The 15,000-nt window shown below is 36.2% G+C and overlaps 2 protein-coding genes across 3 annotated transcripts in view; both read left to right on the forward strand.

The window, feature by feature from the left end:
- shprh (SNF2 histone linker PHD RING helicase) overlaps nucleotides 1-3,197 on the forward strand; it is a 55,938-nt gene extending 52,741 nt beyond the window's left edge. For both annotated transcript variants that reach the window (XM_003200310.7, XM_009292830.5), the window contains exons 29-30: nucleotides 226-306; nucleotides 2,010-3,197. In XM_003200310.7, the coding sequence (XP_003200358.1) occupies nucleotides 226-306; nucleotides 2,010-2,106 (178 nt within the window). In that variant the 3' untranslated portion in view covers nucleotides 2,107-3,197. The remainder of the gene's footprint in view (nucleotides 1-225; nucleotides 307-2,009) is intronic.
- A 5,527-nt stretch (nucleotides 3,198-8,724) lies between these two features.
- si:dkeyp-110a12.4 overlaps nucleotides 8,725-15,000 on the forward strand; it is a 24,148-nt gene continuing 17,872 nt past the window's right edge. Inside the window, exons 1-2 of the mRNA XM_001336357.9 lie at nucleotides 8,725-8,997; nucleotides 13,999-14,087. Coding sequence (XP_001336393.2) covers nucleotides 8,898-8,997; nucleotides 13,999-14,087 — 189 coding nt within the window. The 5' untranslated portion in view covers nucleotides 8,725-8,897. The remainder of the gene's footprint in view (nucleotides 8,998-13,998; nucleotides 14,088-15,000) is intronic.

Genomic DNA, 15,000 nt, shown 5'->3' on the forward strand with positions numbered 1-15,000 from the left:
AAGAATGTTGAAAAATGGTAACCATTGACTTCCATAGTTTTCCCTTATGGAAGGCAATGGTTACAGGTGTCCAGCTTTCTTCAATACATTTTCTTTTGTGTTCAACAGAAAAAACTGTCCTAAAGCCTTAAAACCACTAGAGGGTGAGTAAATAGTGTGAACTATCCTTTTAAACCTTGTCTCTGAAACTATTAGTTGACTTAATAATTCTTATCTGTTTTGCAGACCCACATTTGTTCATCGGTTTCTGATTAAGTCCACCATTGAGGAACGGATGCAAGCCATGCTGAAAACAGCAGAAAAGAGGTGAGTCCCTGATGAACGAGGAGGCCATATTATAGTAAATGATATCAAAATCAAGGTCACAATGAAATCAAAAGTTTTGCACTGATTTGTTTGTGCACAGGCCCGGATTGGCTAATCGGGAGCACCGGGTGAATTCCCGGTGGGCCGGTCCGTTTTTTGGCCATGAGGGCCGGTGTCCCTAGCTGCTTGCACTCTCAGCAGTCACACTTTTTTTTCATCTATTTATTTATTTGACCATAGCTTCACTCTTTTTATTTATTATTTTGCCGCAGCGCCGCTCTTCTTATTTATTTTCTTGCAGCCTCCTGAGCAAAATGCAGCCTGCAGGTTAACTAACGTAATGATGATGTAACGTTAACTATCATCATTCGACCCCAAACAGCGAATTCGAGAATTTGAATAATCAATATTAATGAATAATACACCTGCTCAATGAAAATCAGATGATTCACTACATTAAAAATCTGACATAGCTTGATCAGAAATCTAAAAAGGGGAGAAAAAGATTAAGCCATAAATAGAAAGCAATACCGTGTCTTGCGGGTCAAAGTCCAATACTTATTTTTTATTCCTGCTGAAATAGCGCTATGGGGTATATGCTGAAGCATGCTAATAGGACTTTTAATTTGCCAGTAACCTGGGTTAAGCGCTTCCGGCGAATTGAATGTCAATGCAAAATCCGGTGCGTTTAAGGTCTGTTTTCTTTAAAAATCAGCGATCTCCACTAGCTGAGTGATATCCGATTTAAAGTGGATCTCAGATTGTACAAGAAGCACTGCGTTAAATTACATTTCCCCCGCCATGTCTTTATTATATGAGCATTTATTTTACCCCAGTATATTCGATGGAGCTTCTGCGTTAGCCTGCCGATTCTGATGGGTGCGTGCGAGTAAACGGCTTTTTGTCTCGTTTTACGCTTGAGCAACTAAATAAATGCTAAAGTTTATTTAACTGAATGTATTTTAATGACATTACAACATCAATGCTGTATAAGGAACCGTATAAAATGAGAAAAAGTTCACAATAACAGGTCACCGGAAGTGTATCAGCATAGGAACAGCACTAGCTCAGCATATACCCTATTGTGGACTAGTGGTAAACACGTTGTAGTATGATGCTGCCGACCCGTGTTCGAATCTCACCTGGAAAATATATATATATTATTTTTTTTCATTTTTATTGTTAAGACATATAATACTCTTAGGGCTTTTGAACGTTTGAATTTCTAAAGCAGCTGTTTTCTTGAAAAAGACGTGACAGTGTCATTAGAAACTGAATTGGAAAGGACCTTATTTTAATATAGTCAGTCGTGAACTGAGGTGGGCCGGTCTGGCTTGAAACTCCAGGGCTGAAAATGAGTCCCACTCCGGCCCTGTTTGTGCACATTATTATTTTTAAAGATTGATGTGCCCTCTTACAATGAAACGGCTCCAAATGAGCATATTAAGTCATTTGGGGATTTTTTTAAAGGGGAGGTCGGGGGAATCCCTTGTTATGCTGGGCATATCCCTTATTTTCACATCCCAGTGTTGAAAGGTTGATAAAAGCTTCAGCCATTAATTGCAACAATACATTTTTACACCAACAGAAGCCTAAACTACTCTAATGTAGTTTAATAAGTAGCTAAGTCTTTGCCTTTATTTATTTTATTTTTTTCTTTGTTTGACCTTGACTAATATGTCTTAAACCACCATCTTTTTCAGTCACAGTTCCACGTCTATGAAGCATTCGGAGGCCTCTGTGTTTACAGTGGCAGACCTGGCGGATCTGTTCACCGAGGACAGCGAGACTCTTGAGTAAACGCGTCTCCAGACCTGCCAGCCCAAAGGCCAGTAATGCGAACACCACACTAACACCAGCCAGGAGATCCTCTATGTTTGCATTGCACATTCCCCTTTCTATAGGGTCTGTCCCATAGTCTACTTTATCTATTCGGCTGGGTGTGAAAAAAGATGATTTGATGTACTGTACATTTTCTGTCCTGTTTATAGCTGGTGTCATTTTTTTTATTAATGCCTTGCTGCTGTTTTACTATGGTTTTAATGAATTGTATTGAAATTAGAATACCTTTCTAATGTTATACATCCTGTGCAGTGGACAGTTTTTAACATTAGCACTCATGTATATGTGACTCTGATGAAGCAAATGTTTTATAACCCATGGTAATCACTGTCAACCTGTACTGTGAAGCTGGTAAAAACACAGTATGTGGAAATTATTGGAGTTATGATGTTGCTCTGTTTTGTTTTTTATTATAAATGTAACCCTGGATGACAAAACCAGTCTTATGTTTTATGGGTGTATTAATTTACAAAATTATGGGCTCTATTTTAATGATCTAAGCGCAAAGTCTAAAGCGCATGGTGCAAAATCATTAAGATTGTGTTGCCGAATGCACCTTTGCTATTATAAGGATGGAAAAATATAATCTAACAGGGTTGTGCTTATTCTCTTTATGAGTTATGGGTGTGTTTTGAGCATATCTTTTATTAAACCAATCAGAGTCTCATCTTGCATTCCCTTTAAAAGTCAGCCGCATCGCGCCATGGCACAATTACTATTTACATGGCGAACTTTGTAAGTGGAACAACTGAACGCTTCACTAGCGAGAAAACAGTTAAAGACCATCTGCAGCAGGAGGATAAAGAACGAGCCTCCTCCATTCGCCCTTTTTACTTTACTCCCTTACTTTACTCCTTTACTTTAGTGTAGTAAAGTATTGGTGGAAACTCACTCCACTGAAGACATCTATTAGCCCACATATTTAATTTTGTTTATTAAGCGCAAAGATTTGTTTCAAAACTATTTCTAAATTCGTTTCCAAACACACATCCTATTCTTATGCCCCATATGGTGATGCAGACGTCTCCAAAACCCGACAGGAGGACAAATCTAAACTTGTTTTTATTAAAAACAAATACGAATATGCATATAATAAATAATACTGCTAATAATATTACCATTATACAAAAGCAAATTGTCATAAATTAACTGAAAAAACCTCCCCGGACATGAAAAGGGCAGTGGTTTTTATATCTATGTAGTAAATAATAATTTTTGTAACATTTTAATCCTTTATTTTTTTTCATATTTGTGTATTGCTGTACATCCTGTCTATATTAAGTGTTTAGACCTTACATAGGCACGTAACTAATTCTCTCTACGTTGGATTTAAGACCAGCTTTTAGTTGGTCAAAATAGCATTGCGCCATCAATGCGCCTTAACACACCTCCTTTATAGACCAACACACCCATGAGTCCACAAAGCGGTGGAAATGGATTTGCTATTTAAACACTAGGTGTGTTTACATGGACACCAATATTTCAATTTTAATATGTTTAAGACAATACTCTGATTAAGAGTCTACCATTTAAACAGTGATTTTTTTGTTGTTGTTGTTATTATTAATTTAATGGCCTTCCCAGTCACCAGGCCTAAATATTATTGAGCCACTGTTTGTGATTTGGAGGTCAGAGTCAGGAAACATTTTCCTCCACTAGCATCATGTAGTGACCTGGTCACTATTCTGCAAGATGAATGGCTCAAAATCCCTCTGGCCACTGTGCAGGACTTGTATCTGTCTTTCCCAAGATGAATTGATGCTGCAAAAGGAGGCCGTACACCATACTAATGAAGTATTGTGGTCTAAAACCAGGCAATTGTCCAACCCCTGAACATTTTATGGGTCAAAATTAAATCAGATTTTTCTTTTATGCCAAAAATCATTGGAATACTAAGTATAGATCATGTTTTGTGAAGATATTTTGTAAGTCACCTACTGTAAATACATTAATACTTAATTTTTGATTAGTAATGTGCATTGCTAAGCACTTCATTTGTTCAACTTTATATGTGCTTTTCTTAATACTTACATTTTTTTACACCCTCAGATTCCAGTTGTTTCTCAGCCAAATATTATCCAATCCTAACAAACCATACATCAATAGAAAGCTTATTTATTTAGATATCAGGTCATGTATAGATCTCAGTTTAATAAAATGGATATTTAGGACTTGGTTTTGTGGTCCAGGGTCACAAACGTGTTGTTTTCAATGATGTTTAGGAAGGCAATTATTGAACTTTACAGCACTGATTGTTGAATTGTTGAGAGTGTCTTCTGTTTAGACATATTGTCTGTGGGGTGTCATAGCAAAGCATTTCGAGCATTTATCTGGTGCTATTTGCAAAACAAAAGACACGTGATTTCAGTGTCCGTAAAACTCGTCCAATAAAGAGCACTTGTAAAAAAAGCAAAAACAGAAAGGAAATAAAAGACTTTCTTTGGCCAAGAAGTACAACATACAAGGACACTCAGAGGAACTGAACTCTTTGTTAAGCTCTACTGAAAATGTTATCTCTTTCACATCAATTTGTGATAACCATAATACAGAATCGATTGGGAAAAAAACAAGGATTTGTCTGAATTAATTTTCTGTTTGCAAAAAAACAGCTTTTCACTGTATTTTCCATTGAGTAGTGTGCAGGCCTGTAGGGGGAGGGTGGGTTAAAAGACCCACCGCTCGCTGACAGAGGTCCAGAATTTGTCCCATACATGAGCTCATTTGTCCTATTTTGACTGCTATGCCATCATAAATAGTGAAAATAACCCATGGAAAAAGGTTTAAAACCAAGTGGAATCGTCTGTCACTATCAGTTTTGGCCAATGCAAACAATTATTTTTTATTATTTCAACATCCTACTGTGCAAGAAAACATACAATGTGATGTAAGTGAAGTCATTTTTCGCTACTGTATTGTTTTTAAATTGAGAAAACATTTTACAAGTAACTTTAATTCTAAATCTTGGACCTTGGAAACAAAAAATGACCAATAAAAAGGCGTGAACCACTAAAGGTGGCCCCTATTAAAAAGAATTGCAGTACTATTTTGGCTATTGTTGTTATCCAGGAATTTTCAAGTATACTTTTTTTGGTTATCATGACCATTCGACAATCTATTTCAGCTAAAATAGTGCTTAAAATCTCACTAAAAATGCAGTAATTAAATCTCATTATTAAGTGGTAGCCTAAATGAGGCCTATAACCGCAAAAAGCTCCACCCCATTTTGAGGAAGAAAAAAAGAACCACCCCTTTCACCAGGCTGGCTACGGGCCTGGGGCCTCATGTATCAACGCTGCGTACGCACAAAAACTTTGCGTACGCCAGGTTTCACGCTCAGAATCGCTCACGTTTGGATTTACTAACAATGAACTGAACGTGGGATTGTGCGCGGCTTCACGGCAGCTTTCTGGCAGGCGTATGCACATTTTTTGTGCGTGTCTGTTTTATTTCCATTGGCGACTCCTAGAGGCAGTTGTGTTAAATTCCTCTCTACAAAGTGTCTGAGCCTTGCAATGGCAGCTGTATGAGACGGGTTCAGCAGGTATATAAGGTTTCCATACCATACATTTGACCAGCTAAACATTAAAGCACAATTTGCAGCGGTCGCCTGTTTTCCCAATGTAATCTGAGCGATCTACCGCACGCAGATTGCTATAAAGACACTATCTGAAGATGAATTTGCATGCGTGAATCAGAAACATTTCCAGTCAATAAATGTGCAAATAAAATATGATGCACAAACTTATTAATGATTCCTACTTGTCTTTCTCGTGATAAATAGTGGGCAAAATCTGATATGTAGCGGGGGAAAAAAGAAGAAAGAGTTCATCAGTCGCTAGATTCGAGCCGAGTTCATGCTCGAACGTATCAATACATGATCACATGCGTCTTACGAGCTGCGCCACTGAGACTGCTAAGGGTGCTGTAACATTTTACAGATATAAACCACACTATTTCTTTTTTTAATGCACTCAGTGCGATGTTCAGACCCAACTGTGTTAACTGTATCAGCTAAACTCTCCCACTCTATTTTTTTCTTTTGTTGTTAATCCCGGAGAACAAACTTGCAAATAACACCGCTTTTCTCCGGTCTACCTCCGAAAGCAGCACCTCCAATTCACATTCTGTTCAAAGTTTCTCTTTTTGCTTGATTTTGTCATTGCTTTTTCGTTGGGTTTTGCCATTAGCATAGTCATTAGCATATTCATACGGGGGAGGTGGCAGGGAGGGGTTTTGTGCTCGTGCATGTTGCGCTCAGTTTCACGTTCATTCAGATGTACAAAAGAATATGCGTGAGATTCGGCGTACGCAGTGTTTCATACATCTGAATTTTTTTATGCGTACGCACATTTACAGCTTTGTGCGTACGCAATGTTTTAGTAAGATTTCCACGCAAGTCTTCGTACATGAGGCCCCTGGTGTGCATGTTGCAATGGTTATATGTTGGTAAAATAGATAATTAATTGCAAAATGAATATGATTTATTAATCCTCCGTTTGTTCCGAATCAGTTTGAAGTTTTTTGCACTGTTGAACACAAAAGAAGATATTTTGAAGTATGTTGGAAACCTGTAACCGTTAGCTATGTTTACATCCATAGATGCAAATTAGACTTGTGAGCAAAACTGAAATATAGCATAAAACATTTGTGAGTTAAAGAGAACAAAATCCTTACTTCTTTTTTTGTAACTCAAAATAAAAATTGAATTTGGCTGTAGTAGAAGAAGCCACTGTAGGTCTTGATTCCTATAAATAACTTGAAGACAAAACAACGTTCAGATGTTTAAAAAAACCGACATACAAAGTAGGAAAAATAAATAAATACTACGCAAGTCAATAGCAATGTTTCCATCCACCTAAATTTATGCACATTACTTTTATCAAACTATTTATATAAAATGAGCAAAAACAACACAATTCTTCAAAATAACTTAATTAGTTTATGTTTAATTCAATTAAATTTTTTAACTTAATCGATTTGGAGTTGTGAAAATGTGAATAAATTGTGTGGAAACAGCATGATCTTGGTGAAATTAATGCTTGGATAATTGAATAATTTCAAGAAATATATTATTCAGATAAGCATTTAAAGGGACTGTTCACAGACTATTCTGCTCTCCTTTGCTTACTCTTGACTGAAGTTTGAGTTCATAAAAGAAGATATTTTGAAGAATGTTGGAAAACTGTAACCACTGACATACATATTAGGAAAAACAAAAACTATGCAAGTCACTGTACACTGTAAAAAATGCAACTTTACACACAATTCATTTAGGTTTGATTAAGTTAACAGCAAATTTAAGTGGATTGAACATCAATTAGTTAAGTTGCCCCCCAAATAATCTCAAGAAATGTGTTGTTTCAGCTCATTTTATATAAGTCGTTTAAAAAATGTGCATAAAAATAGGTGGATGGAAACATTGCTATTGACTTGAGTAGATTTAGTTATTTCTACTATGTATGTCAATGGTTACAGTTTTCCAACTGTTCCCCGCCCCCCAAAAAATTACAAGTATTGTTTTGTTTCAGCTCATTTTATATAAGTCGTTTGAACAATGTGCATAAAAAATAGGTGAATGGAAATATTGACTGCTATAGTTTTTGTTTTTCCTAATACATATATTAATGGTTATAGTTTTCCAACATTCTTCAAAATATCTTTCTCTCAAAACTGTTTTTTTTTGGGGGGGAAAAAGTCAAGGGCAAACAAATGATTGCATGATCATTCCCTTTAAATGCTTGTCTGACTAATAATTTCAATAAAATTATTAACCTAGCTAAGCATTGATTTCATTGGCATCACAATGTAAAAAATGCAGAGTTCCACACAATTCATTTAAGTTTGATTAAGTTTCAACAAATTTAAGTGGACTGAACGTAAAACAATTAAGTAGTCCCAAAAAAGCTCAAGAATTGTGTTGTTTCAGCTCATTTCAAATAAATTGTTTGTGCATGAAATAAGGTGGATGGAAACATTGCTATTGACTTGCGTAGTTTTAGTTTTTCCTACAATGTCTGGTGAGTTTTTCAACATTTTTCAAAATATCTTTTTATGTTCTTTTGAGTGGATTAAACAAAGCAATTAAGTTGTCCCCTAAAAGTCTCAAGAATTGTGTTGTTTCAGCTCATTTTATATAAGTAGTTTAAACAAGCTGCAAAAATCAGTTTTTGAGTGCATCTGGCTTGAAAACACACAGACCTCTTCCCCTGTCCAAACAGTCCTAAAGGCATCAACTCCTTGGCGAAGGTGTCAGTGAACTGCCCTTGACTCAGTGTGACGGGATTTCTTTTCAAGCAAGTCGTTGGGGTTCCCGAAACCGTAAAGCGCTCTCCATGCCCTTTAAAAACCCACAGACAAAAGAGTGAGATAAAACAAGACACCACCCCGGTACCTCCATTCCCTTTACATGACAAACAAACTCCTTGTCGACCAACGCACTGAGACATACAGTGCGGTGTCTGCTAAGTGGGTTGTCAATTTTTTTTTTTCTTTCTCAGTTCAGCTTTTGCCTGAAATCTAGTTGGTCGGTGTTACCTTGGACTCCCCCCAGCTTGTCCTATTCATGTGTGGAATCTCATTGTTGGCGTGGACATCATTCAAGCTGGTGCTCCAAAGCAACTGGAGGTTCCCACTTCATTAGAGCTGTGTTTCGGAGGGCTGGAGAGAGCGCTAGCACTACGTCTGGCTCTGACAGCTAGTCGAGGTGATAAGCGAGAAGGTTTGGTGGAAAGGGAGAGGAGAAGACAGAAATGCAGTCGGTTTTGAGGATGACACCTGTTACTCTGGCGCTGACGTGGGTTTTGTTCTCGATGTGGATGGAAAGCTTTGCTGTGCAGATTGGAGAAGAGGGTAAGTTGATTTTAGATGTGTAGAGAGGAATATTCAAATGCCAAATTCAATTTTTATGTGCATATATAATTCAGAATTTGGAATATTCATGTTGGAAAATTGGAGTAAGACAAGAGCTTTTAGCATCTGCCATTGCATGCTGCAGTTGATATTCTGAATGGTGTTGTTTTTGACACTGAATTGTGTCTGAAATATCAGTAATTAAAGGGTTAGTTCACCCAAAAATTCAAATGTACTCATTATTTACTCACCCTCAAGTGGTTCCAAACTTTTAGGAGCTCCTTTCTTCTGTTGTAAACACAAGAAGATATTTTAAAGAAAGCTTAAACCTGTAAACATTGATGTTCATAGTAGGACAAACAAATACTATGAAGGTCAATGGTTACAGGTTTTCTACTTTCTTCAAAGTATTTGTTTTGTGTGTTTTTGTGCGTTTAATACTTGTTAAGACCCCCTGATTTAAATGATATATTTATTAAAGCAATAATTCATTGTGAATTGAAAATTTTGCCATCATTTACTCACACTTTACATGTTTCAAACCTTTATGGGTTTTATTCTTCTGTTAAAGACACAAAACAGGTTTTTTGAAGAACGCTGAAAACCTGTAACCATTGACTTCCATAGTGTTTGTTTGTCCTACTTTAAAAATCAGTAGTTACAGGTTTTAAACTTTCTTTAAAATAACGTCTTGTGTTTTGAACAGAAGAAAGAAGCTAATAAAGGGTTGGATCCATTTGAGGGTGAGTAAATAATGAGTACATTTTAATTTTTTAGTGAACAAACCCCTAAATTACAACTATTTCAGCCTTGGTTACTGCAGCGTGACGTCAAAACTTGCAGGATTTTATCGACTTCATAAACGAACATATCAATATTCACAGATTAAATTAAGGTAAACGTCATCATACAACAATTACACAGAATTGAATACCTTGTAAAGCAGCATTTAAGACTTTTTAAGGGCATTAAATCTTTCTAAATTAATTTATCAGCGTTTAATACTTGTTAAGACCGTGCGAATACACTGATTTAAATGATATATTTATTACCCTTTACAGGTTTCAAACCTTTAGGAGTTTCTTTTCTCTGTTAAACACTCAAAACGGATATTTTGAAGAAAGCTGGAAACCTGTAACCATTGACTTCCATAGTATTTGTTTGTCCTACTATGAAAATCAGTGTTTACAGGTTTCCAGCTTATTTCTTCAAATATCTTCTTTGTTTTCAAGGTTTGGAACCACTTGCGGGTGAGTAAATAATGAGTACATGTACATTTTTGAGTGAACTACCCCTTAAATGACAACTGTTTCAGCCTTGGTGACTGCAGTAAACAAAACAGCGTGACGTCAAATCTTGCAGGATTTTATCAACTTCATAAACTAACATCTCAATATTCACAGATTAAATTAAGGTAAACGTCATCACACAACAATTACACAGAATTTAATACCTTGTAAAGCAGCATTTAAGACTTTTTAATACTTTTTAAGGGCATTAAATCTTTCTAAATTAATTTATCAGCGTTTAATACTTGTTAAGACCGCGCGAATACCCTGATTTAAATGATATATTTATTACCCTTTACAGGTTTCAAACCTTTAGGAGTTTCTTTCCTCTGTTAAACACACAAAACGGATATTTTGAAGAAAGCTGGAAACTCTAATTCTAAGTAACAAGTAAAGTAATGCATTAGTTTTCAAAATTAAGGAAATATAATTGAGTTACGTTTTAAACACTGTAATTCGAGTTATTTTTTTAGTGTAATTAATTAGCTTTAAAAAAAATAAATAGCTGAATTGAAATGACCGTAGTCACATTGAATCCTGCACTCAATGAGAGAATGCAGGAACAGACAGAAACATTGCAGAGCCTTACATTTCTGCGATGGAAGTATTCTCATTATTCTGAACGGATCAAAGAAAGGGAAAAGGGGATTATAGCAAACACATTGCTTTAAACATTCATCTTTATATATGGCATGTACAGCTCTGGGGTCAGGAAGTTCTCAGAAGATAACATTATCCTACATCATTATTTTTTAGATTTTTTTTTAAGTAAATGAAGGTGTAGGCTATACAGCACACTGTTAATTGCAGAGCTCCTTTATTAAAAAAAGAAAAGAAAAATATCCTGCAAGTTCTGAAACAGATCAAGCCTCAGCCAGCTCAGAAAAAGTAACGCAATAGTAACTGAAAAGTAACGTAAAGCATTACCATAAAAAATAGCAATGCAACTAGTTACGTTTTTAAATCATTCATTTAAATTCAATCGACTTTAGGTCTACTAATGCAAGTAGAATATTTGTGTGGGTCATTATGAAAGTGCAATTGTTAAAATGTACAAAGCACGCACATCACTTTTACCTGGGTGATCAGCCAAATGCAAAAAGTCCAAATGATATATTTTAAAAGGGAGCGACACCAAAGCTCCAAAAATGCTAATTTATTAAATTAAAAGGGCTGACACAAAGCGTGTAACGTTTCGAGCACACGGCTCCTCATCAGACAGTGTTTATCACAGTAATGTGCTCCTCTTTGTACACTTCCGGATCACATGATCTCCTATTATCTCACAACAAAAAAATACACAATTATAAATTATACAGCTTAGATAATCAAAGCGAAAACACAAGAACAAACCAAAATATTACATCACAAACGATAGAAAACAGAATATCACAAGGAAATACAACAAAATATACAACAAAAAATACCCGTTACCCAAACACCTAATTAAACATTAAAGAATTATTAAAGAGCCGATGCAGTGGCGCAGTGCTGTCGCCTCACAGCAAGAAGGTTGCTGGGTTACTGGTTCGAACCTCGGCTCAGTTAGGGTTTCTGTGTGGAGTTTGCATGTTCTCCCTGCGTTCGCGTTGGTTTCTTCCGGGTGCTCCGGTTTCCCCCACAGTCCAAAGACATGCAGTAATTGGGTAGGCTTAATTGTGTGTGTGTGTGTGTGTGTGTGGGTGTGTGTTTCCCAGAGATGTGTTGTGGCTGGAAGGGCATCCGCTGCGTAAAAACGCTGGATAAGTTGGCAGTTCATTCCGCTGTGGCGACCCCGGATAATTAAAGGGAATAAGCTTACAAGAAAACGAATGAATGAATTATTAAAGAAAAGGACGAATGTCAAACTCCGCATTTAAACCTTTTGGAGACGATGTGTTTAGAGGGAAAATCCAAAAGGCTTCAGGTTGCAATTTGTATAGATCTCCCCCCGATGTGGACACTTCACAACTTCAATCCCTATGTATTGTAGAGTGGAGACAGAATGTCTCGTAACAGAAATTCTGCTCAACAGGACTTCTAGGATCATGATGTGGAATAACACATCGATGTTCAGAAATGCACATTTTTAAAGGTCTACTCGTCTTATCTACAGAACATAAACCACACGGGCACTGCAACATATAGATTACATTAGCGGTCTTGCACTAAATAGTGCCTTGAGGAACTTTTTGGCTGTATGAGGATGTGTAAAAGTTGACGTTTTGTATGTGAAGTTACATTGTAAACATTCATTCATTCGTTTTCTTGTCGGCTTAGTCCCTTTATTAATCCGGCGTCGCCACAGCAGAGTGAACCGCCAACATATCCAGCAAGTTTTTTACGCAGCGCATGCCCTTCCAGCCGCAACCCATCTCTGGGAAACATCCACACACACATTCACACACACATTCACACACACACACTACGGACAATTTAGCCTACCCAAGTCACCTGTACCACATGTCTCTGGACTGTGGGGGAAACCAGAGCACTCGGAGGAAACCCACGTGAAGGCAGGGAGCCAGGGTTCGAACCAGCGACCTTCTTGCTGTGAGGCGACAGCACTACCTACTGCGCCACTGCCTCACCTACATTGTAAACAATTCCCAGATTTAAAATTACCGTGTGGTATAGTACTTAAAACATGCGGAGCAGGTTTTAGATCCAACACATTCCGAATATTAGATGTTCCATACAAATTGCTGTTACAATGTGAAGCCTTTTGAATTTTCACTCTAGATACATCGTCTCCAAATAGTTTAAGTGAGGAGTTTGACATTCGTCCTTTTCTTTAATAATTCTTTAATGTTTAATTAGGTGTTTGGTTAAAGGTTTTTTGGCTATATTTTGTTGTATTTCCTTGTTATATTCTGTTTTCTATCGTTTGTGATGCAATATTATGGTTTGTTTTTGTGTTTTCGCTTTGATTATCTAAGCTGCATAATTTATAATTGTGCATTTTATTTTTTGTTTTGTCTTATTTTTGAGATAATAGGAGATCATGTGATCCGGAAGTGTACAAAAAGAAGCAACTTACTGTGATGAACAGTGTCTGATGAAGAGCTGTGTGCTCGAAACGTTTCACGCTTTGTGTCAGCCTTTTTAATTTAATAAATTTGCATTTTTGGAGCTTTAGTGTTGCCGCCTTTTTGAATATAGAAAGTGCAATTGTTGCCATTAGATAGAGCAGATAAAAACATTAGAGATTTTGCTAAAGCCCCACATATATTTTTTTATACTGCTCTGATCATTGTTTTGTAGTTCTCTTTCTTCTCTGCATTATATGGGTAGTCGGGTAAATAAATTATTTTGTGTTGCATTATACCATAAGTTAAAATGTCGCCAACCTAAAGTGAGGTTTTGATGAGGTCATAACGTGTATAGAAAGAGTCTTTAAAAATGTCTTAAAATGTATTGAATTTCACTCTCTAAATCCTGTATATATCCTGTAAATCATAGGTCTTAAACTTGATTCCTGGAGAGCCGCAGCTCTGCACAGTTTTGCTCCAACCCTAATCAACCACAGCTGATCCAAATAATCAAGACTACTAGAGACTATTATTCATGTGTGAGTTAGAGGTGGTTGGAGCTAAGCTATGCAGAGCTTCGGCCCTCCAGGAATTTGAGATCATTGCTGTGAATGATCAAATGTTGCAGTAATTTATCATTTAAAAATGTTTATTTTTAACACAGCACTATTTAAACTTATTTTCTCTCTCTTTTCATCTAGAACTCAACGAGACCGTCATTTGCACCAATGATCAGATTCGAGTTATCATCCCAAGTGTGTTTTTCCTCAACAAGGAACCACCTGTTTATGTACGTATATCCCATTTATTTGACACATGATTCAACTTCAGAATTGCCTCGTGTGAAATATTAAATTGTGTATAATTATGATATCAAACTATTCTAAATATAATATATACTACAAATTAAGAGTTTCATTGCAAAACCAGATATATCCATTTTGAAAAAATGTTGGTTGTTTGACATTATTATTTAAGACATCAACAGTCAAGTACATTCAATTTTTGTACATTAAACTATTACTTGAGCTCAGTGAAGGCCTGGATTTACAAATCCAGGATATTTTTAATTTAACTTTATGTCCATAAATAAGTCAAAAATCATGCCAAAATGCAACATATTTATCTTTACATTGTCAAACATCTTAAATTGGGTTAAAAAAAAACTATACATCATAAATATATGAAAGAATATATACAAAGATTGATTAATAATAATAAGATTCTGAGTTAGATTTGGCCTGAATGTACACAAGATAACAAAAAGATAACTTTTTACTATTATTATTATTTTGCAAAACGCTATATCCACCTTAGGCTATATTTTACTACAGTAATACCATTAAGAAAAGCTAGTGAATCAATGTTTTGTTTGATAAGTAAGATTAAGTTAGTTAGTTAAACGACTTGTAGCTTGTTAAAAATAGTGAAATAGTGAAAGGCGGCTCCTTCACATCGCTGCTTAAAAACCAAACCTGTATGATCAGAGCGGCCGGAGCCATGGTGTCACAGAGTCCTCGACACAAGCTAGCCTCGCCCTGTCATATTTAATGAATTATTTCACTGTAATAATAACAAAAGCTTATTTATTGGTTGTTGTGAAAAAGCGAAACTGTTTATTTTTCTGTTTACTCAGCTACATGTAAGAAATTGTTTAAAAAACAATCTTACAAAGGACACTTAGAAATGTCGCCTTGCAGACC

This window comes from Danio rerio, chromosome 17 (assembly GCF_049306965.1).
Source record: "Danio rerio strain Tuebingen ecotype United States chromosome 17, GRCz12tu, whole genome shotgun sequence".
Lineage (NCBI taxonomy): Eukaryota > Metazoa > Chordata > Actinopteri > Cypriniformes > Danionidae > Danio > Danio rerio.